At 37.2% G+C, this 27,862-nt stretch overlaps 1 protein-coding gene across 2 annotated transcripts in view; it reads left to right on the top strand.

Annotated features, from left to right (window-relative positions):
• Positions 1 to 27,862, top strand: part of LUZP2 (leucine zipper protein 2) — a 317,377-nt gene that overhangs the window by 259,499 nt on the left and 30,016 nt on the right. For both annotated transcript variants that reach the window (XM_040609740.1, XM_040609739.1), the window contains exons 9-10: positions 14,530 to 14,604; positions 18,672 to 18,836. In XM_040609740.1, the coding sequence (XP_040465674.1) occupies positions 14,530 to 14,604; positions 18,672 to 18,836 (240 nt within the window). The remainder of the gene's footprint in view (positions 1 to 14,529; positions 14,605 to 18,671; positions 18,837 to 27,862) is intronic.

The following is a 27,862-nucleotide window of genomic DNA, read 5'->3' as shown; positions in this document are numbered from 1 at the left end:
TTCATAACCACTTGTTTTGAAATTATTCGTCCATCATTAACTGTTTTCCCATAATTTGGCTAAACTGTCCTAGAAGAAGTCATCTTTTACTAAATTAAAAAAGAATTACAAATAATTTGTGATTTTGTTCATGATGTGCAAACATATGTCTGTGTCTGACAGGAAAAAGAGATGAAGAAAAACAAATCTAGCAATAACTTCCACTATCAGTTTATACAAGTATCCTGTATTTTTGAAGCTGCTGTTCTTTTAAATGCGCAAGGTGAGAATGGTTCACTGTTATGGCTTGAGTATATCTTTGCGTACTACTTTTGTGATGAATTTCTAAGGGTTTTGCTTCAGAGTTCTAGAAGTATGAATCTCATCTACTGCTTCATCTGTTTTCTTTTTTGTCATTTAAATTCTGAGACAAAATATATTGATAGACAGTCCTAAAAAAAAAAAAAAATGTTAACATGTGAGCAGCAGCTAAATGCACCTAGCCTACAGACGTACTTAATCTTTGTTCCATAGTAGAATATAAATTTAGATAAGCAAGTAAATAGCATCTGCCTCACAACAAATTAGGTAATTGCTAATAAGTGTTCCTTCCTTACATGGTCTTATCATGAGACGGTTTATAGTTACGCACCTTCCTCTGAGGAGCAAAGCACGTTTGCTCCAGTCGGATACATGAACGTGGCCGGTTCCTGAAGCGTAGCTGTCAGGGTGGGTATTTACACTGACTAACAACCTGCCTGTGGTCCTGGGGGTCCTTAGACCTCTCCACAATTTTAGAGCCACCAGGTGATAGCATCAGATGAGTGGAGGTCTGGGAAGACCAGCGCAGGGCTGGGAGATGAGTGGCATGGGGAAGCAGTGGGCACAGAGGTGCTCAAATAGGGAAAGAAGGGGGCAGGCAGGGAGCTGGTGAGGGTGACTGGGAGGGAAGAACAGGGGAGGGAAGAGGGAAGGAGGGACCGAAGGGGACAGCCTTGCTCCCAAAGCCTGACAACCTCTGCTGCTCCTCACAGCGGTCCAGCTTGTTTTCCGTGGGGGTACTCTCCAACTCAGACATTTCTATGAAGTGCAGTATTGCAGGTGAAGAGCAAGATTGTCATTTACCTTCAGTTCTCTTCTGTGCTCCTAAATAGTGTTTCAGGTACTGAGTGCTTAATACCTCTGAACAACTAAGCAGTACCATACCAACGGCTCATATTTAGGCTTGTCTTATAACTGCTTACACAGACTTATATAAGAAAGAGAAGGCAGGTTAAAGATAATGTTGGGTTTGGTTTTTTTTTTTTGTTGGGTTTTTTGTGTTTTTTTTTTCTTTCAAGGACTTGTTTCAAGAAAGTATTTCTGCCTGGGAAACACCTGAATTGACTTTATACATAAGGGGCAAAACCTATGTTTTGAAGACTTATTTAACTAAACTGACATTTATAGTCCAAACCATTTCCCAAGTTCTTTGAAACACATAGTGCTACACCAATCAATTCATTATTTGGATGTGTGAAAATCATTTTAAACCTTGCATTTCCTATGGTAAATAAAGTTAAGGAAAAGCAAAACGATGTGAAACTGCTTTCACATCATACTGACTGGATGTGGTAAATATTTATACTGTTCTTTCCTCCAAAGTAAAATAGATGCCACTGTATATGTTTTCCTCATTAGCAGTAGCTAATTACATGCCACAGTAAACCTGTTTCCTGGAATTGCAAGGTATTTATTTCTGTAACACAGACTATGAGATTCTGCATTCCCTATGGAGAAAGAGGTGAAATGATTAAATAAAAACACACAAACAAAAATACACCCAGAAAACCACCAAAGACCTGAGTTAGCAGAGAACTTGTGTTAAATATTAAAGTTGTTGTCTGGGTTTGAAATAATTTGTTACATAATTGTAAAGTTGTGATAACCTTTTACAGAAGTGCTTCGTCTGCTTGCACATGTAGGAAGATGGAAAAGTTTCAGGTTTTCCAATAGTTGTATTTGTATACAGTTGGCAGTCAGGCTTGACCCATATCCAGCCACTTCATTAATGTACGTTCACCCACAGTTTGCACCTGCTTGTATTAAAATTTTTGTCCACTGCAGAATTTAGCTGACCTTGCGCGTTTGAAAATTTAGTCCGTTTAACACATTTTGAAGGATTCTTCATTATGTTCTAAGTACCTTAAAACTCCTTCCCTTGCAGAAAGCTTTCCAATAAAGCAGCATTGGCTTCCTTCACCTTTATTTATACATTGATTTATTTAGCACAGAACGAATGCTCTTATCTTTGCTGTTGCTTTTGCATCACCCTGTAATGCTAAATGTAACTTCTCAGTGTTAAAAGGAGTCGATAAGAGAAAACAAGACGGTTTCCTATGGGCCAGTCATATCAACTTACCTGAGAGAATACTGCAAGTCATCTCAACTTCCGACAGGATCTCGAGTCTGTAGTGTGGTTATTCACCCATTGTGCTACCCCAGCATCTGGATCTTCTGCAACTTCCCCTGGGAAATTTAACAGTGCTGCTTAGGAAAAACAGCGCAAACCCCCTATTATAAAATATCAGTTATAAACATAGATGTAATGCAAAATATTAGAGACTTTCCCTCCCGCCCCCCCCCACCCCCCACCCCCCCACCCCCCCCCAGAGATCTTAAACCAGTCACTTTATTAGGGATAAGAAGTTCTGTAAACTACAGGCTGATTTCAGCACGTTGCATAGCAACTAAATAGTCTGGAAGAGGAAACTTGCAGATTAGTACGGATTTAACGTATAGCACTTTTAAGCATATTGTCTTGAAAGAATAACTGTCAAAGACTTTAGATAAGGAAATGTTCTCTGAAAAGTTTCCTTTGACTTTGTCGGAAATGACAAATGAGTAGAAAGTAGCCAACTGGACCTCTTTAGCTATATTTTTATTACTTTTATGACGTTTTCTCTTTGATAAATTTGATCTTACTGGTTTATTGTGACTTGTATATTATTATTTGATGATTTTATTGGGAAAAAAAAGGACTGTTTTTCTCTGGCTTGAGTTTATTTTTTTCTAAAAGCCTTTGCTTTTTTCACAAAGGATGAAGATGAAATGAGAAGTGCCCACCATACAAGCAGACTCTGACAGATGATGAAATGAAAAGTCTGAAAATATTCTTACAGACTTTTCCTTTTAAATATCTAAATAAGAAAGGTTACTTTGCATTTACTGAGATCAGAAGTTCTTATATGTGTGTGGCAATCCCATCAGCACTGATTCAGTTCTGACAAAAGCCATCTTCTTAGGAAGCTGTGGATATTCCATGTTCTCTGAATCCAAAGAAGGTTCAATTATATGTGTGCTATTCTTTCACAGTCCTTATTGAATTGTTGTGGAGTTTTTTGTTTTCTTTTTGGGGTTTAGTTTTTGTGTTGGGTTTTTTTGTTTGGTTGTTGTTGGGTTTTTTTTAAAAAGAAAAACCACAGCAGTTCAAACTATGTATTTCTGATGCTTTGGTCTCTTCTAATCTATTAGGTCTAGCAATAGAAAAAAACCTTATCTGTCTTTAATCTTCCTTACTGAAATTGAAGCCTATTAGAAGCCTATGCTACCTCCCATAGAGTGGGAGAGTAGATTTTTGTTTTTAAAACCCTTCCTTTAAAGCAGTATTTTGAGATTATTATCCTGTGTCTCCCGGTGTTCTTTTTTACATTAACATATGTAGAATATTTTCTGGTCTTGCTCCTCAGTACAAGTTTGCACACCAGTAATGCTTCATATTAGTAATATTTGAACTTTTTTTTCTTTCTTTTCTGTGTCCATTTGCCATGCTCTAAAATGGACACTGAAGTCCAGCTGGACATTTCAGTCATGCCGAGCAGAGCAAAAGGTTTTTTACGGGATGTACCCACAGTGTTCTCTGCTTTTTCTACAAAAAACACGACATACTCAGTGGTGATATCACCTTGAGTCATTCATCCCTTCTGTTCTATATTCTATATTTGTTTTATTGATTATTCCTAACTGTATTTAGCATCTTATACTTGTCTTTGGTGAATGTCATCCTATTTTTTTCCAGTTTGTCAGGATAAATTTAGATGTATCCCATCTTCTATGACACACGGTGTTCTGGTTTTATGTCTCCAGAATATTTAAGAAGTAGATGTTTAGTTCACTGTTGAGTTCATGAATTATATATATACCAAATAAAACTCTGTCCCCTGGAGAGGTAGTCTGATTTCTTTTTTCAGTACTTGTCCAAAAATGTACGTTGTACTAATGGATCTATAATTCATGACCTCTTCAATTTCACTCTTTCTGAAGATGGGTATCACATATTCTCCAGTCTTCAGGTTCTTCATCCACACTTCTGAGTCTGTGAGGAACTTAGATCTTAGAGCTTAAAGAATAAGTTATCATGCACAACCATGACTAACAGAAAACAATCAAATTAAAACTCATATCAGTCTGTAATTGGACAGAATTGTATTAGAGAGAAGAATGATCTTTTGCCTAAATCAATTTGTCAGAAAGAAGTACTGTGTACCATGACATTTACATTTGGCTGAAAAAATGTGGAGATGCGGGTAGAAATAAATCACGTATCAACCCGCCCAAATCCTCGACCATTTAATATCTTCATAAGTGATGTGGATGATGAGATCGAGTGTACCCTGATGAAGTTTGCCAATGACACCAAACTGAGTGGGGAAGTGGACACTTCAAAAGGGAGAGCCACCCCATGGGAAGATGTGGATAGGTGGGAAGAGTGAGCTAACAAGAAGCTTATGAAGTTCAGAAAAGACAAATGTAAGATCTTGCACCCAGGAAAACATAATGCAGGAGTGCAGCACAGGCTGGGACCTACCAGGCTGGGGAGCAGCTCTGTGGAAAGGGACCTGGGGGTCCTGGCGTTCAGCAAGCTCAATATGAGTTGTGTGCTGCTGTGGCAATGAAAGCCAAGAGGACACTGGGTTGCATGGCAAGGGCATCACCTGCTGTACAAAAAAGATGTGGACAGGCTGGAGAGGGTCCAGAGAAGGGCCACAAAGATGATCAAAGGTTTGGGAAGCCTGCCATCTGAGGAAAGGCTGAGAGAACTCGGTTTGTTCAGCCTTGAAAAAAGAAAGCTTAGGGGAGACCTTATCACCATGTTCCGCTATTTAAAAAGTGGCTACAAAGAGGATGAAGGCTCCTTTACAAGGAGTCACATGGAAAAGATGAAGGGTAATAGGTACAAGTCCCTCCTGGGGAGATTTCAGCTGGTCACAAGAGGACAGTATTTCACAATGAGAACAATCAGCCAGTGGAACGATCTACCCAGGGAAGTGGCAGACTCCCCAACATTGGACACTTTAGATTCAGCTGGACAGGTGCTGGGCCATCTTGTCTCGACTGTGCTTTTGCCAAGAAACGTTGGACCAGATGATCCTTGAGTCCCTACCAACTCAATATTCTATGATTTTATGAAAAGCATTATGGAATTTGCCCCAGACCTTGAGATGACCTCAGTTGTATTATTTTGAATAATTATTTCTATCAAAGGTCTCTTGAAGGAGACAGCATCATGGCTGCAAGTATTGCAAAATGCTTTTCTTCATCTATTAGATCTGGAGCTATCATCTTTGTGCTAATATTCCTAAACATTTGTGAGTAGCAGATTCAGTGATTTGGTAGTTATACATGCAGATCAGGTTGTCTGCAAGACCAGAACTTATGGAGTCGTTCTCACTTCATGCACGGATTCCATTTGTGTACATTCGTTTGTGCAAAGCCAGATAGGAAGATTGATGCAATTTTTATTTTTTTTTCACAGTGTTTTCAATACAAAATCAGTAAAGTTGTATGTTTAATAGCTTAATCTCTAATTACTGCTCTTTCTCAGAAGTTGCAGCATCTGGTGACGCATGACAGCCAGGAGCACACTGTTGGGGAGAGCTGATTTTTCATGTTGCAATGGGGTAATATACAGCTATTATTTTGAAGTTGCTTGAAAATAGGTGTGTTTTCTTCAAGGAGTATCTTTGTCTGTTGAAAGTCGTCAGGCTGGCAGGAAGAAAATTGTAAGTATATTCCTCAATGCAGTTGCATTACTGGCTGAGGGAATGGAAGTATAATGTAGATTTTATTGATGTTTGAAGTTGTTATATGAAAAGTATGCTATTTATCTGTGGATCTCAAGAATGTAATAATTTTACAGAACTCAGTTTTTGCTGTTTTGAGAATAATAGGATTCAATATGAATTTTGTGCCACGTTTTTTTTTTTTCTTTTCTTTTTTTCCTGATGAATCTGGCAGGTTGCACCCTGAGGTGGATGACTGAGGGTGTCGGCTGTGCAGGATTTTATGGGTTAATATGTCATGAGTAAGAACGGATGTTTCCTTTGATTGTGGGATCTTTCTTGAGGTATTTCTTCTTTGTAGCATAATGAGCGTTGCATTTAGTCTTCACGGTTTAGGACCCCTATAGATCTTGCTACACGTTTCAGTTCAGTCTTAGAAAATAGTAGATTTTTTTTTTAATTCCACATGAGAATCTTAGGATGCTTGTTTTTATAATGCATTTCTGGATTATTCACTTTGGCATTATCCCCCCCTCCACCCCAGTCAAGATAATAAGTTTGTACGCTTTTATATCTGCAGCTGGATGTTGCCCACTGGGTGTATGATTTTGGTTTTCAGCTTATCAATTATTTGTGATTAGATCCGGCTACTTATTGGATGTAGAAAAATGCTTTAAGATGGTATTATTGAGTTGTTTTTCTCAGTAGTAGCTGAGACCCCCAGGACAGACAGGAAATTGAAATTTGCCTTGTTGATTTTTCCAAAATATATATGAGCTGTTGCATAAATAACTGTAGTTGATGTTTGGGTGGTAAAAGATGGTACGAGTACTTTCCAGATAGCTATCTTGTTGAGATAATATAGAATAGGGACCATTTCCTCATCTTCTGCTGCATGGTCTTTATCTCTCTATGCTGAGTACTTCTTGTTTTCCTGAAGCACAAGATTTTATTTTTTTTAATTTGATTTCTTTTGTAGTAGGTAACTTTTGGGTTTTTTTTCCCCTAAGTGGTGGTATAATATGTTTTTACAACCTTGACATAAAGGGATCTAGAAAATCTTATCTAGGTTATGTGTGTTTTGCTTAGGAAGCAGATGTCGCTGTTTACCACGGCATCTTTTTGCTGGTGCATATTTTCATTTCAAATACCGTATTCTAGCATTTTATATGTTGTTGCTATGTTATAATTATTTGTAATGTGTTAATGTTAGCACATTATGTTAGCAACACAAGAGATGCCTGAAGATCTAGACGGAATTGGCTGCTGAAAAATACTTGCAGGCTATTTGCAGACGTGGGAATTTTTTTAATATAGACAGATTAGTGATGGACAAGAAGGTAGAGGAATATCATCACATCTGTTTTCCAGTAAGGCCATTGGATTATGTATTAACATAATTCATTGATATCCTTATTGAAATAAATGTACAATTCTATTTTCTTCATAGGTTTGTGCACTTTTGGAAATCACAGGTTTGCAAAATGTGAATATATTTTCAGTACTTAGTAATTCCAGTTCATTAGTTTATTGCCAGTATATATTTTGCCACACAGTTTTGAGCACGAAAAATTTTTGTAACTTTTTTAATGAAAAGAAAAATACAATTTCAAAAGTTTCCATGTGGCCCTGAGGATGTGGCTTTGAGATTAGAGGCTTGCATTAGATGATAATGCAGTTTTAAATAGCTACTCTGAGGTGCTGTCTGAGATAAGGCTAGTCAATAACCAGCATGAGACAAGTTTACTTAAACCTAGCAGCAGCAGCTGCACGCTTACCTGGCAGCATACAGCTATTCAATCGACTTACAGACCTGGTCTGGCTCCTGCTGAAATGAGGAGATGTTTACTATCGATATCCAATTGAAATCGGTTGCATCTTTGGCATCTTCACAATGGTTTAATTATAATAATGGTTTTGAGCATGCCCAGTGGGGTTGGAAAATTTAAAAACTTTGTCACGTGAAGCATTGAAAAATTCCCAATTGCCCAACGATCAGAGAAAGCTGAGGGAAAGACATACGAAAAGCTGAAAGATGAGTCAAAGCCTTACCTTGTATAAATACGTAGCAGGAAAAAGTGGGGATGTTTTGTATGAAAGTATGGACCTAGATCCACAAGTGCTACATGTCAAAACAGGGCAAGGTGTTGTATGAGTAATGCTGATGCCAGAAGTACACTTGAAGAGCAACTGTTTTGGCACAAACATTTTTCTTCAGCATTTAAGCTTCTGCAGGGGGAGGTGTGTTGTAGAAATTGCCAAGAAAAATGTCTTTTTCTGAAAGATTAGAATTGAAGACATCTTGTGCTGAGGATAGCAGGACAAGACATCCTGTCAGCCTCCCGCACTAAGGGTGGGAATGGTCAGGCGCAAACGTGACAAACTCTGAAAATGAAGAGCAGGCGGCAGCTGCAGTGCCCATGTGCATTGGCTTTTCTTGGAACTGGAGAGGCTGGAGGAACAGCCCAGGTGGTGCCCTGGGCAGCAGGTCCTTGGTGGCACTTGGCACATGCTGAAATCCAGAATCAGCCACCCTCCTGGCCCTGGAGCTCCTTGATGAACCATGGTCTGGAGTGATTGTTTGGGAGATCACCCAGCTCCAGGCAATCTTAACCATTTATTTAAGGCCTATGCAGGAAAAAATGGACTTCATAATATCCAATCTATTTAACACTGACATGTATGTCCCAAATTGGGTGCGCTTCCTAGCAGAGGCAATTTTGAATACCATGGCCTTTGTTCCAAGTCAGATAGAAATAACAGTGATTTGAGAGGATAGTTCTGCATCACTTAGTCTCCCCTTTGCCTGATCCTGTTTTCTGGGATACTGCTGTCAGCACATTCAGAGCCATCTAGGCAACATGAAGTTCTCAAAATATATGCAAGACATTTAATCTGCATTTTGGGAGGGTTTTGAAATTTCTGTATTGCTTGTTGTTGGCTGATTTTGGGGCAATAACAAATATGCTGCTGTTAATGAATACCATGTGTTCATATAATAATGAATATGCATGTGTTGGATGTTCTAGATTTTACTTTATTCATCAGCTGAATATGAGGTAACGTTTTCAAAATAGAAAGTTTAAAGAAGTTACCTCTTGACAAACACTTTTAAGTTAAGTGATATTGCCAGAAATACTAGTTTTGTTTTCTTTGTTTTGTATCCTCCTGGCTGAATTATACTTTTCACTGGACTGGTCAAATTTTAGAAGGAGGCCCCAAATTGAAAAAAAATGAAGCTTTGAGCAACATGCAAACTAATCCTCTCTCAAGAAAAGAGGAGGCAAATGTTTCCAGCATACTACTGATAGAGGTGTGGAGCATTCTGGTATGCGTAACGTGAATTGGAAAATGCTCCCCCCCTCAGTGTGTGTTCCCTTACCGCTAAAATAAACAATACAGGGGTTTAGAGAAGACTGACTTAGAAAAGAAAGAGCAGCGGGTTGTTGTAATCATGTGGATGGGTTATCCATTGGAAATAACAACTTGTGCTAAAACCTAAGGTGCTCTGGACTGATCTGAACAGAGGAAAATTCTCTCCAGGAGGTGCAAAGGCACACCAGGCACAGCGGTGAATGATGTGGCTTTTCTCTTTGGGCACATCCTCTTTCTGCAGAGAAAGAGCTATTTTCCTTTAGTTAGAGCTTGACGACTACACTAAAATCCTAGCAAACTGCTGATTTGCTTTCATTGTAATGAGTTTTATGTGAAGGAAAAGCATGAGGGCTGGGGAAGGAATAGTGAAAATTTCAGCTAAGAAAAAATCTCAAAGGTCTTTTTTCCTTTTTTAATGTACATCCAGATCAGTGACAAATGAGAGAGAGAATTATTGTGGTAGTAATAAGCATTAAGAAAATGTACAAGCTGTAAGACTTTGCAGAAATTATGTTTTTAACTGAGTTTTCTTCTTGTTTTAAGTGTTTGAAATATAATTCAGTTGTTGCTGAATGTCTGGTTTTTGCTGCACATCTGAGTAAATGGAATAGCTGCCAAAAAGTGTTATTCTCGGTTACATTTAACACCTTGTGCTATAGTAAACAGCACAATTTAGAAGCTCGAGTCTCTGTTTTCCTGAGATACAAATAATGCTTACAGAATAAGCACAGTAGAATTGTGTTTACCAGATAATTTATTCAAGTTTCCGCTTAAGCAGTTTCCAATTTAAAAATTTGTCCTAGTTAGAAAATATAATCAATTATAAAATAAACAGTTGTACAGTAAACATTTTGTCTTTTTTCCTTAACTATTTATTTAAGACCTATGCAGGGAAAAATGGACTTCAGAATATCCAATCTATTTAACATGTGATTAAACACCACTTAGTCAATCATGTTTTCTAATTAAGCAGAATGTGTGATAATTTTGTCCTCGATGAATAGCAATCCTTGCTATGAAGTAGAATACGTCCTTAAATGTTTTGTAATAATCAAGTTAAATTCTAAGTCATCATGCCTTCAAGTGAAGAAAACCCGGTCATGACTACATTTATCTCTACACACGTGAGTAATCCTTCTAATGTAAAGCCAAAACAGTTTCTGCGGGAAAAAAAAGAAAAACACCGAAAACACCTTTGAAATTTTGTATAATGAAAAGAAAAGGAATGGAATATTTTTTTCCCAAAGTATTTTAAGCAATGACAAATTTTTAAAAAGTAAAACCCCAAAAAACCCTAAACCAAACACAAAAAAATCACTACCAACAGCAAAAGCCCTCCCTATAAGCTTTATATTCCACATCAACAAGCTCTATGAAGTTTCTGGGAAATAAATGCTAAAAAGCCTTTTAACAAACATTTTTTGGCTGTGCTAACAAGCATGCAGCGTTTATACTAGCTGTGCAGCTGCATCACCCACCAGACCTGAACCATAACCCTTAATTATTCTGGAGGTGAAATTCATATCCCACTATTAACGTTGAATAGATCATGGATCAAATAAGACTGAGGTGTAAAGGTGGGCAGCACTCTCTCTGTCCTCCCTCTGACCCGTGCAGCATGCTCAGCATTTGATCGTACGAAGGGGTCCCGTTTCTGGCACTTCTCAGAAGGAAATAAGATTTTTTTGGTTGGTTTTTTTTTCCCAATGAGTCCTTGTGCTATTTGGTTTGTTGAATTGTACAGAGAAATAGTGTCGCAGCCTGGTCTGGCTGACCTGTGCCTTCAGGAAAAGCCTAGTAACTCACCTCATGGGTGAAAAGCTTTGGGGTTTGCCTGACTCCTGAGAAGTGAGTAAACTTGGAGGAGTCATCATCTGCAGAAAAGCCTATGGACTAGCCATGTTTCAGACCAGAAGAAAGTTCAAATCTACCTTTTCAGGGTAAAATACCAACAAGAACACTAAAAGGAGCTGTACTTGGAGCTTATTTGTAAAGTACCACATTGCTATCAATGATACATAATCCAGTTTTTAAATGTTTTTGCATGGGTATGTTTGTCCCAGGAAAGAACAGTGAAAGGTTTAGTTTTATGCAACAAACAGAAGCAGTACTTTGAAGGAAGTGGTTCATTAAAAATGCAGTTTTAATGCCAGAATTTTATTCTCACTTGATGTCAGTGGGGTTGATATGACTGGTCTATTGGCTCAGTAACCTGTGAAATAAAATAAATGTACGTGAAGGTTACAGAAAAAGTTAGTTCATTGAAATATGACAATATTACAAAAAAAAAACCCCAACAGAATAGGGCTTGGCAAATGACGCAGTCAGAAAGACTTTATTAATACTATGAGCCTGTCCTTTGGAAGAATACTTTTTCACCATAAACTGAAAAAGTTTTCCTTGATGTCAGCACTGTTATTTCAATATATTATTTTTTATATATATAATGACAGGCAACAATTGAAGAAATTCAACACTTTTCCTTCAACTTGATTTTTGATATGGCTGCAGTTTCTTTGAGTACAATATATTCTCTAGCACCAGACATTCCTCTGCCAGGAGTCACCTGTAGCCACCCTGACCCGCTTTCTGTCAGCTGCCCAGATCTCCAGATGCCTATGTAATCCATGTGCTGGAGAAACCCAGACACCCTGCAATTCATGACTTTAGCTCTGGTATTCCACCGATGTAAACTGTAACGCAGATGGTGTCGAAGGGAGAAGTTACCTAGCTGTCTGGCCCACACCAGGCAGCAATCCATCATCGTCCGTGGGGTTCTAATCCTTTAGCAATGCACCCATCAGAGATGCCATCCTGGCGTCTCATTTATCATGTTAACATTATTTTGTATCATGTCTTTTTTAATGGCAATCCTATATTTTATATATAATTCTATATACTGTTTTTCTAATCTCAAGTCTTGTTAATTGAAAATGTATGAATTTATATAACTGTATTGTAAAAAGAGTTTCATAAGTAGCAATAATTAATATGTTAATGATGTGAGAAATTTCTTGGTCTAGCTCTAGCATCTAATGAGAACTGTCTCTGTATGACATAGAGCCAAGCTTAACGTTCAGTCTTTCCAAATTGACTGGGACCATCTTTATTGTGAGTGATATTATGTCCTGTATTTAGCAACAAATGCAAATGTTACTGGACTTTAGAAAAATTCTGATGTGTTAGTAAGAGTGGTTTTTTTCTCTAATAAGCCAGTGATAAGTCCAGGTGAATTTTGCAAAATCTAGGGAAATGGAAGGATTCTTTCTGTATTGGACGCTCTGTTGCCAGGCTAAAGAACCAAACCAGTGGTCTGATGTGTGCTGTGTGTGTGCGCTAGTGACTGGTATCGGCTTTAAGAAATATGATGCAGTGCAAATTTGGGATTGCATTCACCAGAGACTTCCTGGCATCTGAATGAGTGGTTGACTTGTGCTTTAAAGCAAGATTTCCTAATCATACATGGGTTTGACTAACGAAACTGTGGCTGCTCTGATAAATCCACAGGTAAATGCCTAATCCTGTTTTAAAATGTGACAAAGTGGTTCTTTATATGAGCAGGGAACTGAAAATTCCAGGCTTTTGTCATTATATCAGCCAGTACAGCCTATGCCTAATATTAATAAACGTCACTCCAGGTATCTGCTGAGGACTTGCCTAGGCTAAAACACATCAGCTATGGCGTGTGCTGGAAGCAAGGTCATTGCCCCAGTGCAGAGACCAAGTTAAACACATTTTGTAAGGTTTATGCTAAACAGCATTTATGTTGTGTAGTTATACGTTAAGCTACGCTACAGTCAGCAGCGTGCATGTGATCTTGAAAAGTTTGGCAAGAAATCGTATCTGGCTGGGGGTGAACTTCAGAAACCTGGTGAGCATGGGGTCATGTTGGGGGAAAAGGTGTTTGCAAATATTTCATCGAAGTTAAAACATGTTGCTTTTTAACTGAGAAATGAGAACTTTATCCAGTTATTCTGTATGCACCAAATGTGCGTTACCTAATCAGGATCTCAGAGAGAAAAGATAACAGGTTAGTCCGGTGCCTTTCTCCATGGTTCCCTTCATAAAGAGGAAGAACAACTAGAGTGCTTTTTTTTTTTTTTTTTTTTTTTTTTTTTTTTTTTTTTTTTTTCCCAAATACACCAATAAAAGCCCCTGTACCTTATTCCTTTTGGTTGCATACTAATGTGCTGTTAATGACAGGGCTGAGAACTGCAGCAATCTGGGAGCTCCTGCTTCCCTAAAACAGAAAGTTCCTGCAGAGAATGTTTTTCCGTCAAGCGAGCAGCCTGTTTGAGAGTATCTAGCTCCTATGGAAGGGGAGAGAAAATCACTGTCCTTATTTACGGAGCATTTAAAAGCACCTTTTGAACCTCTGCAGTCAATACATTGTATACACATCATAAAAAGCCAGATCTTCTCCTGAAGGACTCTGCAGGAAAAGAATGTTGTGTCATATAAAAAGCCAGCAGTCCTTCCGCACAGGGTGCAGGCTGCTTGCCTGACCCTGACTTCAACCACAAATCTCTCAAAAATGCTTTCTCACTGTATAGCTTTGTAGCTTCCTTTCATATCTCCAGGGAAGAGATGGAGAACCAAATCTGGAGTTAACCCCTTGTACACCAGCAGATATTAGCATTTCATAAGTCATCTACAGGCATAAACATTTGGGTGTTTTCTGATTTCTCTGTTTATGCCAAGTTACGTTAATGGTAGTATCGCAATGCCTAAAACTAAAAAAGTATGTTTCAAATTAGAAACAGAAGTCAGAAAACCAAACAAAATAATAAAAACTGTTTGACTGCTTTGAATTTTCCAGAAGGGTATTATGGCATAATTCTAAATACTTTATAGTATGGAATTACTTTTGCTACCAACATTGAAATTAGAGTAAACTTCCATTTACATAAATGGAACAGATTTGAGCCCCATTCCCACATAAAAATACACTTTTTCTCAGGGGGGGAAAAAAAAAAAAATCCCTTGAGGCTGGGTCTTATTGCAAGCAATTCTGACCTAATTCATATATATTACTTGTAAAATTTATATCCTTTCCTCTCTCACAGGCAATGTATGAAAAATTATGGGGGGAAAATGCATTGTAGCATCAGCTTTTTCTTCTTTATTCCCACAGGCACAACAGCTAACAGATCTGGAGCAAAAACTAGCAGTTGCAAAAGATGAACTGGAAAAAGCAGCCCTTGACAAAGTAAGATGTGTAACGTAATGTAAGCATGTTTATCTCTATCAGCTGTGTGTGTTTCAGTGTAATTTGACAAAAACAAATGAAAGTCTTGCAATGATTTAGACGCATACTTAATTGAATGTACCTGGGAGTAATGTTACTGAAATCACTGGAGCTAATTATGATGCATCAAGTTAAGTACAACTGCAAAGTTATTTAAGAGGAGGGCAATCAAATTAGAAACATCTCAAAATCCCATAGAAAGCCAAATGCTATAATTTTTTACAAACAGAAGCACACTAACAAGAATGTCCCTGTAACCGATATGATTTTTATCTGAGGTTTAGTCATAGTTCTAAGGAAGATGCAGTATAGAAATGGGTCAGTCTCTTGTTAGGGTGGGACTGATGTGACAGAGCTAACTTCTGTGGTCAGAGGTGCTCACTCATGTCAGGGGGGCTATGGGGAGTCCCAGGAAAGGGACACAGCAGGGCATGTTCCCTCCTGTTGGCTGTGCAACAGGGAAACTTCCTTCAAGGCATCTGGGAAGAAAATATCATGCAATAGGGAAGCAATTTATCAGAAAGGATAAAAATATTCAACACGTTATCAAAGACTACTTTCTTGGTTTGGTTTTCTAGCATTTTCAGGTTCTGTTAGACATTTGGAAAAAAACTACAACAAAGTATGCCTCATGCAATAAAAGCATTTTTCTTTAATCTTCAATATTGCAATCACTGAAATCATCCTCTTGAGTGAGGATTTGCAACCAGCATTGCAAAATGTCATCCATGGAAGCAGTGCTCACAGTAACATTATTCAAACCTGTGTGTGCATCTGGTGATATATCATGCGTTTCTTGTTAGTACACTGAACTGAACTGCTCCAGATATTAATTTAAAAATTAAGCGTGTTCCTTCTTTGCTTGTATAACACTCAGAGACGTGGTCTTTCACTAGTGCCAATACGCTGTCTGTGGCAATGGCAAGAGAGCATTGTTTGCCATAAATAGCTTCTAAATGCAGTTATTTGTTATAATGCAGACAGTTGTGAAGGAGAAAGCAAAGAACATTTGACAACAGGAACTTTTAATGAGAATGCTATTAAGGAACCCTGTCTGCAAATTAAAAGGGGATCTGCAGGACACCCAACTGACTTCTCTAGCCCTGTTTCTTTCCTATCATATACTATAGAATTTGAATTTAGAGCTCAGTTATGGTTCTATAGGCTTACCAGAAGCCCAGTGTCGCCATCTGGCAAGTCATCATTGAGACAGTCAATGGTGGCATCATTGCTTACATGCTGTGAAAGTGCAGTGGGAATGGTAAGCAGGAGTAGAAAAAGCAGTGCAAGTGAAGGAAAAAGACAAAGTTCACACTAGTCAGAATTGTGAGGCAGCTTTATGAGACTAAGAATGCCTGTGTTTGACTAGTTCTAACTACAGAGTAATAAGACCATTCAAGCTGTAGGTACCTTTTCCTGCTGGCTAAGAGCTTTTCTGTATGAGCTATGAACTGAAAAGAGTTAGAGACATCCAATGGTCCATCCATGTCTTCAGTGAAGACTTGGCCTTGACTGTTTTGACAATGTTTGCACACGTAGTTTCAGATAAAGGAATGGAAGCAATGTGAAGCCATGTGCGTTTTTGGAACCTGAGCTGTATTTGAAATGAGTAATCGAATGATCGAATCTCAAACTATGCTTATAAATAGGCATTAATTCATATTTTTCTTTTGAGAGGGTATCAGACTTTTCTATTAAATATCAGTTTGTGCTGACAGTGGACTTAACGTCTCTCATAAGTTTATTTGCACTGTAGCACTTCTCTAGTTCCCACGATGGAACCTTGGAAGATTGTCAAATTTTGCATTGCCACAACCCAAATTATTCTATATTGAATGCAACCACATGGTGAGGGTATTAACAAGTCTGTGAAATGGGAGGACATGCATCATATGTTGGCAGTGTTTTGACCAGCAAGCAGCCTATTTTGACCACGATCACATCTATGCAAGCTGATTGAGAACTTTATCAAATGACATCCCTAGTTCCAATAGTGTTCCTTTATGTTGTGCTCTTGTGCTGCTGATTTATACGTCTCCTACCAGCAAAGTCAACATTGAATTTTGCTACCCACAGGATGAAAGCAAAATAACATATTCAGCTTTTACCTTTGGAATGGCAAAATGGCTGGCCGTAGCCAAGGCAGAACAAGCGCTGCCTGGCAGGGTGAGAGAAGAAAGGATGAGAAATTATCCAGAGGGGTTTCTGGACAGGAGGAGTGTGGTTTCACATGAGTGTGATGTGCAGGAAGCACTAGGGTCTTATAGTGTTATAATGGCTCAGTCCGTATCTTCAAGCAAAATTAGACAGTCTGCTACCTCTGCCAGTTTGGTGTCTGAGTCTATTTTGACTATGTCAAATGATGATTAATGTTCTTTGTGCAGTCACTTGTTGAAAAGGTAGGAGGAACACATAGTACATGAAAAGACGTATGCTAAGATCTTCTGTTGTCCATTAGAAATTAAAAGATCTCAGAGTCAGATGGATAAAGTAATCCTTTCCCTTTTACGCTGCCGTTGGGTCAGAGACGTATCAGTCTGGCTCAAGGTTCATACATTTCAATAAGTAATTCATACAAAGTGCTGTCCGCTTTGATGATAATCTAGCGCTCCTCCTCACTGCACACATCTTAAGGGAAAAACATTCAATTTTGTCTGTTTGCAAACAAACAAAACTGTATTACATCACCTGTTTATTTGATTTCCCTTATTGCGCTATACATCAATAGGTTTTTTTATGGTTGTCTGATCCTGCCATTGAAATGTATCCTACTAACTCTTTTTGGCTTTTTATTTTTAAAGAAATGCTCAGATTTTCCCAGTTATGAGATACATTACCTGGTTCCAGTTCAGGGAAAGTTTATCTGACGTTAAACATGGAATATTTGTCAGGTTCTAAAAAATACTTGTTTAGTTAATAAACTAAAGTGGTGCATGCCGAATGCCATTGCTTAGGGTCTGTATAACTGTGAAGTGTTTTTATATTGTATATGTAATATTTCACATATGTAGTATATATAGTGTGTAATGTTACTTCTACATATATTTTCCATCAACTTGTGCTATGGTATTCCTTTATTTATCTATCTTCAAAAAAATCTTTGAAGGTTGAAATGTGCTGATGTAGCCCGTATTTATAGGTGCATTCTTTATATTAAGAGTAAGAGCAAGATTATTTTTTAAAGGCCTAATGCTGCCTAATTCACCCTGAAATTAGTTTAAGGAAGCTACCTCAATATCTAACATTTCGAGTTTAAGTCTCTTGCTGTGATGGAGCAAAGGCTTAAAATGAGATTTCCTCAGTGCCACAGTTATCTCTCTGTTCTTATCATCTGAGCTTATTTCAATGACAGACTGCTATTTTCTTTAATACATCTATCTGTATTTTTGCAAGTGAAATAGCAGTTTTCTAACATGAGTTGCAAGCACTTCCCCACTTAGAAGTTTTAGTTTGGCTTGATGGACAGTAATGGATCTGGATAATCATATTCTTAGATGAAAAAACCTATGGGTTGTTTACTATACACTGCGGCGGCATAATACACTCATGAAGGAAGTAATCTTTGTTGGATTAGATTCAATCTTCTTAACTTGTGGAAAAATACCAATCATTCTGAACATTATAAACAAAATTCCATGCAAAGTCTGCATCTTTTGCAACACTTGTGAACATTTACTTCTCTATAACTATTACATGCAAAAGTCTGGGACAGTGCATGATATTTGGTAGCTTGTATTTTTGTTTCTTTTCAGATAAGACCATAATCAATAATTATTTGCCATAATCAGTGTGGTTAAAACTGTATGGAGGAAAGGGAAGAGTGCCATGACTTTTTAGGCATTTTGGTGTGTAATGCACAGTAACCTGATTGTATTAAAAAATCTGCTTAAAACAGCCTTAATTTCTTCTGTTAATACGAAAAAGCAGCAGCTGCTCAAAGATGTTTGGTTTAATGCAGAGAGAGAAAGCAAGCAATTCTGTTCATAATGACACATCTTAGAGAACTGATGATTTCTTATTTTCCCCAGGAGTCACAGTTGAAAGCTCTGAAGGAGACCGTGCAGCTTTGCCTGTCTTCTGTTCTGCACAATCAGCCTCCTGCTATGAATCTAATCCCTTCAAAGCCAGCTGAGAAGCTGACATCCCCAGTTACAAAGGGCTCAAAAGTTCCATTCCAAGTGACAAGCACCAAGGTATGGTTTCTCTCGGGTTGTTTTTTTAAAACATCTTTGAAAGTTTGTCCTGTAAGAGCATCAAACTGGAACTAAGGAGGATTTTAAATTCATTGAAAGATTAGGATGAATTTTGAGGATATTTTAAGACTGTTTCTGATGTCAATAAACTTTTGCTAAAGGTGGGGAGCAGCTATTTTTTGTGCTGAGGAACAGAATTCCATCGCTTGCTAAATGGACCATGTCTGCATAACAAATCTACAACGAAGATGGATTTGCATCTAAAATAAGTGAGGATGCTAATTCGTAGGATCGTTTTACCTGTCAGGCACTGATAGTGCATTTGTGGTAATATAGCCCTAAACGGTAAGACAGTTTTTACTCATCATGGGTTTTTTAGTGAAAAAGACTGATATAAAAACATAAAACAATCTGGGACACCCAGATGAAGTTTGCCAAAAGGGGCCTATGGAATTGATAATGGGCCATAGGGAATATTCCAATCATGCAGGATGGGCAGGGTAGTTTAAGAAAAAGCATGGAAAAAAAATTGATGAATGTGTTTTGACTCAGTAGATTGAAAGATTTTGATAGTCAAGTTCTATAGCAATTAACAACTGTCCTCATAATTTTCATCTGCAGGGTTGTATTTTGTTCATGTATTCAACTGATTCAATAGATCTAGAAGAAAAACTGTGATTTCAATTAAAAAGGAAGTTTTACAGGAGAAAGACTGAAGGACACTTTAATGTCCTTCTTAAATTGTAAAACTCTTTCCTGAAATAAAATTGGGAATTGCTAACTCATATCTAACTTGTAATTTTTTATACGGCAGCTGTTGATATTCACTATTAGTACAGAGGCCAAAGCCAAAAATTCGTAATCTTTCTGTATGTAATAAAAATTGAAATACAATTTCAAAAAGCCGACTATAATTATAAAACTGGATCTCATGTTGTTACTTTTCTAAAAGTAATGTTCACCAGTTCCTTAATCACTGTTATATAGGAAGAAACAATCATTCCCCAAGATTAGCACTTCTGGAAACAAAAGCACTGTAATAATTAATAGCAGGACACGAGGGTATTAGTGCTCATTTAGATTAAGATCACTGGTTCTACGTTCTGCAGGACAGCGGGCTCCTCTTGTGTAGGTCATGCAGACTGAACTTCACTCTGAGATCCTACATTTTTCCTAACTCATGTGGCTGTAGAATTGTCTGTCTTGTTCTTACTGTTCTCTTGAGGTCGGAAGTGTTTGTGCCCCTGCCATGGAAGCGCGGGTGCTGAAGGATAGGGCCTCACAAGCTGGGATCGCTATAGGGTCTGAGCCTTCCAGCATTTGAGGTCTCCATGGTTGTGCAGGTATCGCTGCAGCGCAAGGAAGGACGTGAGAATACAGCGTAGAGAGTAGAATTAGATTTTGATATTTGACTGAAACACGGAATACCCTTCCTTCTGTTTTTCATAATGGTACGGATTTGTGTTTAATGTTCCCGTTCGTAAAATGTATCCGCATTTCCATGCTTCATCCTTTGGAGAACCAGCATTTAGTCTTCTGTATCCAAAAGTGCTTGAATAAGTTATACCGCCTCTTTCATAGACATTTGCTCGCATTTCTCTGCACTTGGCATATGCCATGAACATGTCTGAAAAAATAATGGTCTGCAATCCTCTTCTTCCACACATTGACACCTCATTATTATAAATCTGTGCATTATCTGTGATTATAGAAGCACTGAAACCTGCTACTGTGAAATAGGTTGTCAAAGAGTCATAGCCAGTCCAGAATTATAACCTCTGTGCTTCAGCTGTATAATAGAAGACTTTTTTTTATGATGATATCCATGCTTATGTATCTTTTCCTTTGCGTTTTCTTCCTCTTACAAACCAGCTGACTCTAACTACAGATGTATAGCTTTCTTTTTCTAAAATTATGTTTGCACACACATTTTGATATAGCAGGCTAGTATTTTTAGAAGAATATAAGTGGGTGTGATTACTTAAATATGTTTTCATATGTAAAAATTGGAACTTCAGATGAGCAGCACTTACACATTTTGTCGTGTCTGATAAGCAGCAGCTTCACTTTCAGGAAAGAAATGACGATTTTTTGGTAAATATTTTGTTGCAAAGATATTCTCATCCAGCCTAAAAATTGCTCTCTAAAAATGTGAAACTTATTATAAATCCATTGAAGGGTACATCGTAGGTATCACTTGGGAACAATTATTCCTGGGACTGGGGGGCTGCCCGCTTAAAAAAAAAAAAAAAAAAAATGTTGCAAATAATTAGGTTATATATTTGTATTCATAACTAGTAACAATATTACCTGAAATGCTTGTTAGAAATTATATTTAACACAGGAACATGGTGTAGAAAGGATAATTAGGAAAGCAAATTGTCAAATTTCTTGGGAAGGTTTGTTTTAAAAACTTATTTCCTAGCAAGGTATTTTGGTCTTTCTAGAGAATATGACATAAAGAAGCATAAACACGGTTTAACAAATCAGTGCATAGGAGTACCTAAATCAGTACAAAAAAAGTTGTTGTTCAGTAATTTGAAAGAGTAGGTAGAAATGGGAAATTCTTGCATTTTAATCACACAAAAAAAGTTCCTTTAAAGCGATCAAATGTAGTATCAGTCTGAGGTGTGCTTTGTGACTTGTCTTAAATGAGTTCATATTTACAATGTACAAGAATGTAAAATATAGAATTTACCATGTGAATTGGCACTAATATTTCAGACCCAAACCATTTTAGCTGTCACACACCTGTCATAACACCGAGAGTGGTGCTGACAGCATTGACCACTACAAATGGATTTAGGGCTCTGTGCGTACAAGTTCAGTGACACTAACAACTTAAAAGCAAGCATAACCAGAAGGCTGATCATTAATCCTGAACTATGAGGTCTTTAACTTTCTGGATTGTTGACAATTATTTTTATAATAGAGGGGTTTTTAACACTGTAATGTCGCAGCAATAACCATTCCATGTTCTGCTGGTGGAAAATGCTTCCAAACTAGCCAAGAGTTGCTGGATGTGGCTTGTGTTGTAGCAACTTTCCTGCCTTATTGCCATTACAGAGGTGATGAGGAAAGAGAAAAATAAAGAGAAAGGAGGAGGACTGAAACTTTGCTTTCCTTTTTAATCTCCAGATGGGCGCCTAAAGACTTGTGTACTTACAGCATTGTTAATGGATGAAAACTGTAACATTTACTGGGCTACCTGCTGTGGGAAATGTGGGCTGGTATAATCCGTGAATCAGAGCACTGGGACTGACTTCCTACCGAGGCATTCTCTGCACTTAATGTAACTCAGCATAGCAAACAACTCTGACCATTTACGTGGAGTTAGTAGATTAAATGCATTCTTACTCCATTTGGTTTAATTCCTCTTTCTGTAAAAGGTTAACGTTATACCTTATAAAAAAAATATTGCAGTAATAGCTATCATTCAAATATCTTTCGTTGTGCAGTGTAAAGATACCTGTGCTCCGAATGCAACAAAATGAGCTTTAGTAACACTGTGGAAAATTAATGGCAAACCAAAATCAGAAGGAAAACAGAAGAGTCTATTTCCAGTAGCAAGGTTGAATACACAGATGATGTGGAATACAATGATGCACATACCAGAATAACAGTGACTAGTTTGCTCTACAGTGGTTTTGCCAAATGCAAAAACATTGTTTCATGTTTTCCCCGAATTAATTCCTTCATTATAAATGCCCTGTGGTTTTGTGTATTTTGTGAAGGGCACTATTTTAAGAAGTGGAAATACACATGAATTTTAGATGGTGAAGAATAACACACCCTCTCATACTGTACAGAACGTAGGTGGAAAGACCACCTGTGAATGCCACGTCAGTGTTCTGAAGGAAATCCAGGCTGAATAAGAATGAGAACTACCCTTCTGCAGAAATGAATAGTCCAGACTGAAAGGGGAACTATGATTACTTTTTTAAAATTTTTAAATATCTCACAATAAAATGCATTACTTGTGATATAAACTGCTGCAAGGACCCGTTGCCTCTGCCTCACGTATAATGTGTATATCGTAGATGCCAGCATATATTGATTAGTGTAAAACTTCAGAAAAGTTGAAGTACCGTGGAGCATCCTCCTTTTATCTGGAAATAAATACTTCATTCCCCATCAAAGTAAGCTTGGGGACCTTTATGAAGCCTAAGAAAGTGTTCTTGTTGGAGGAGGAATGAGGAGAGCTTGTGAGACTTGTTCGAAGAACGTACAAGTCTGGAAAGTTGGGCAAGAACAAGGGAGTCTGAAAAGCATTTTGAAATGGCTATATAGGAAGTTAAGAGGCTGAGTTTTCTGTGTTGATACATAAATAACGTATTTAGGTTAAATTTAAGCTCCAGTTATTCCGGGTACATAGATACTGATCATCTGTTACAGAAGCAGAGCAGGGCTACTGAAACAATAGCATGATCATACTGTCAAGAGTCTAAGCTTCTTCACTGATTTAATCAGGAGTTTTGAAGGTTTTTTTGAAAAGCCTATTTATAAAGGATCGATGATATATCTAGGAAGCCGGAATATTTCTTGGGCTCTAGACCTTATCCATTTCATTCTACAAAACTAAAAAGAATGGTTATAAATATTTATATAAAATCATTATACGATAGTTAATTATTTGTTCTAAATATTAGTTGCATAATTATCTTATTACTGATAATATTGCAGGATATTATCATTACATAATTTATTAGAAAGCGAAGAAAACAAATAGAGATGTATGTTTGTTTCTTCAAAACATATAAATACATTTTGAAGGAATGAAGAAATGTTTGGAATGTATAGGTTGGACTCAAACCACGTTTATGTTAATAGGCTTTTAAAAGTGCTTGTGTAAATCCTAGAAAACTAACAGAATGACTTCAAATTCATGAAAAATAAACCATCTGACTGTAGCGATGTATCATCTCATCTCTTCCCTTTTGTCAGTCAGGAAAGAAACCTAAATCAGAACAGATTACCTAAGGAAATAATTTCTGTTTTCTAAAATCTGAGCTATTACCATGTGTATAATTTATCAAAATATTCCAGTATAAATGAAGGTTCTGACCCTTTGTACAAAGCAATTTCAAATTCTTTGCTCAAGAACCTGTGAAACAACACAAATATAATTATGGACTTATTTGTGTCCTTACAGGAAAGATTAAGACACTGAAAGCTTTTCTAATGTGTCTTATTATTTTTACTCAGGGTAACCTCTGAACAACATGCTTAAAACATGACTTGGAAGTTATTTCTTTTAAGCTTTACATTTCAAACTGCCATTGTAGCATTATGTCAGGGAGCACCCCAAATCCTGTGTGTGATAACCCCACCCCAGAGGCAGAAAGATGGGCAAATAGACTTCTGAAAAATAAAAGATGCTAGTCTGAAATTAAAAATGTATTAGTGAATTTCGTATCTGAAATTCAGAGTATGTATACGCTTTTTGGTACCATAGTCTCTGTTTTGTGGATTTGGAAAAACAAAGCTTTAGAATGTGAAATGTTTGTGACTGTTCTTTTCCAGTTGTCCATTGGTTTTTGCTGTGGACTGCCTCACTGTTACCCAAATAATTCTCAGCATCTGTCTGATATTTCAGACCATGAGGGCAGGGTAAGGCTCTAGCAGTCAGGTTTTTTCCTCTATTTCCCTGCTTGCTTTCATTCTCATCCTTTGTTGCTAAATACTCTTCATAATTTCTCCTAACTACTTCTCAGCATTATTCTCTCATTCTGTCTAGCAAAGTATACTCTTCGACACCTATCCCTGTGTTAAAGTTCAGAATAGTAAACCTCATTATGTTATTTCTTTTCCTACAAGAGGAGCATCAGATCGGGGAGAGCAGAGGGTCCAGGATTGTCTGAGGCAGCTTTTCAAAGGGTCTGTTTCAAAAAGATCACAAAATACAAGGGTAGACCTGAAACAGCGGCAGGTTTTAAACAAAAATTCAGCCTTTTTTGTTGGCTGCTGTGGTAAATGGAAAATCTGTGTAAGTGTGAAAAAATAAAGCAAACCTTTTTATTTAATAGAGCTCCAGGAAAATACAAACTAATACAAACATAGCATGGCGTGCTTGGATTTATTTGGATATTAATTGTCTGCTCAAAATTGAGGGGAAAAACTCCACTGTGTGTCCTTGTAGCTTTGTCAAAGGAAACAGAGGTTTAACCTAATGGCCCAAAATATAGTATCTGATGTCAGCTGTAAGTAACCAGTAAGAACATTGAGGGCAGTGAATAGATTTGTGCTGCATTAAAGCCTTAGGAAGTCAGCCTCTGCAGAACCTCAGGCTTTTCTGCTTTTGTTGCCTCCAACTTTGCTTCTGCCAGAGTTAACGAGATATCACTGACACCTGCAGTTTCAGTGACCTGCAGATCTTTGCATTCAACACTGGGATTGGAAAACCATAATTTAAAAAAAAAAAAAAAAAAAAGAAAAAAAAAAAAAAAAGAAAAAAGGCAATTAACTTAATGCAGAGTCAGCCACATTTTGTAATATGCAGTAATGACATAATCATATAACCCTCTCCTAATGCATAAACATTATGAGAATAAAATAGTATTGAAAAATGACACTACCCATTGGTTTAGAAGGAAACACGTATTCTTTACTCTGAAATTAAATTCTAAGGTACTTACCATAGAAAACTCAGGTACTATGAGTATCTGTAAGGCTAATGTAGTAAGAAATTTGTGTTTTAAAAGGTAAAAGGTAATTTGATAGCAGAAACATGACTAGCATGACTTATTTCTTTATGTAAATCTCTCTCCTTCTGCTTTTTATAGTCCTTTTTGGACTTATAAACTTATTCTGATTACAATTAATAAGATATCAGCCATAGTGTTGTATTATTGCTAATGATGATTCATTAGAGTATGGCAACTCTTCCTCATATCTTTTGTGTCCAGAATTTGCTTCAGACTGAATATGTGCTTGCTGTTGCCTCATAAAGCTTGCACAGAACTTTTTCTACAGCCTTTTTTCTTCAGTGACTAATTTTTAATAAAATTTTATTACATGCTGGAACCTTTCACACCAGAGATCATTAAATTGAAAGCTGAAGCTCTTTGCTTTTATTACTTACTTTAAAGAAGTCTTCATTATTAGCACATTATCTTGATAGTAAATTAGTTTTAGTTTTGTTTTGGTTTTTTTTTCAACTGAGTACAATCAAGGGAAATTGGAAGAAAAACAGCTGGCATCTCTTATTTAGTCCACAACCCCAAACCAGTATCATTCTCCTTCAAGTTTCAGTGACACAATCTATACTTACCTACATTTCATTAACTCTTTGACTTCATTCCTCCCTGTTAGAGTATAAGTAGCTGGACTGGCCCATTATCCCAGGGTTCAACTGAAATTAGCAATGGGCTAATAAGCTGAAGAGGTAACCAGTAACCTTTTCTTACTGCACTTTTTGTGGTCAGTTTGCCTGTGGATGAAAAATACTCCAAAGTCTCACTCCAAGTGTCCCCTTTTTTAACTAATGTCTGTACTTATCAGAGGTTTCTATAAAGTCTCCCATGACCTAGTACACAATATAGCTCAAAAATACTGTGGGTTACTGCATGACAGTGGTTAAAAAGGGGTATGAGAATGTAAAATTGAAATTTCTTCAAGGATGTTTTAAATAACGTCAAAAAAACATTGTTAGGTATGGCTAATGGTCCTGCATGGACCTGAAGATTAGCACGGGCAGCTTACACCCATCTTTTCAAATTCTGTTTTAGTCTAAAACCAGGCCCCATGCTAAAGCTGCCTCAGGCTTGCTGCGGCGTTCAGCAGCTTTCTGGACAAGCTCACCTGTCTTTTTCTCTACCAAAAGGAAGAGAGAGAAGATCCCTGTAATTACTTTTCAGACGTTATTTATTATAGAGATATCTTTCCTCTCCTACTCATGTCTCATACTGAGTGAGGTTTTTTTAGTGTTTCTCTCTCTCTTTCCCACCCCCAGTGACAGTGGAGATGATTGGGGAAACGTACGGTATTTCTAGTTTTAGTTAAAGTTGCATTTAGCAGAAAAATAATAACACATTGTTTTATCTTCTGACTTCCCTAGCTGATGTGTTCATTACGTGTTCTGTTAAAAAATAGTCATGTATGTGCCTTTGCAGTTGCATGTTAGTAAACCTATTTTAAAATTTGTTAGCATCAGCACTTTTTTCTACCAATATTACGTGTAAAAAAAGGCTCAAAATGTGCAGAGGACCTAATTAATCATTTTAAGTGGCTTACAAACTTGAATGTAATTGTGAAAGTATTCCAAAGGGGATTTTGCTACCCAAGGACATATTAAAGATTTATTTGAAAATAATTAATGCGAGTATCCTATATACAATATGTATTATTAATCTACTATTACAAAGTTTCACTTGATATGTGTATATGGAGCCAAGTGGGAAACATTAGAGATAGTGATCTTTCTCTTTGATTTGCGCAAAGACATGATTTGGAAAGTACTCACAAAGAAAATATTTATTGACTCTTTGCATTTTGGCCATTAATAGGAATTTTCTAGCAATTTGATTAAAAACATGGTATTGAATCACAAAGCAGAAGAAATGCAGAATGGACTGGTGATAAATCGAATGCATCCAAGTTCAGTTTAGTCTTGAGCAATTTAAGAAATCACCTAGTGGCCTACACCTAGGTCTCATCATCAGTCATTTAAAATAAAAAATCCTTTAGTATCAAACCTATATTTGTTGAAATCCTTAAAAGTTCAGTGGATAGTGCTTAAATTGAAAGTGTGCAGTGGTGAAAAATGGAGTCCTAATAAATGACTAATATTTTCTAGTACTAAATATTTTAAGATAGTTTACGGATTATTGATGGAATCCCGTTTTCTCATATCTTTTGAAAAATAATAGTCCTCATCTCTGTGGATGGAACTGTGGTCATGATGCTAACTGTATTGTCAGGTATCTTTTTTATAAGAACAACTGTCTCTATAAGAAGGGACTTAAACAGACAAGTGGAAGCAAACAGAGCTTATTTTGGAAAAGGTTCCTCTATCAGGACTCCTATCT

The sequence above is a fragment of the Falco naumanni genome, chromosome 10 (assembly GCF_017639655.2).
Source record: "Falco naumanni isolate bFalNau1 chromosome 10, bFalNau1.pat, whole genome shotgun sequence".
Taxonomy (NCBI): domain Eukaryota; kingdom Metazoa; phylum Chordata; class Aves; order Falconiformes; family Falconidae; genus Falco; species Falco naumanni.
Note: the sequence above shows the minus strand (reverse complement) of the source record. Positions and strands in the feature narration are given on the sequence as shown.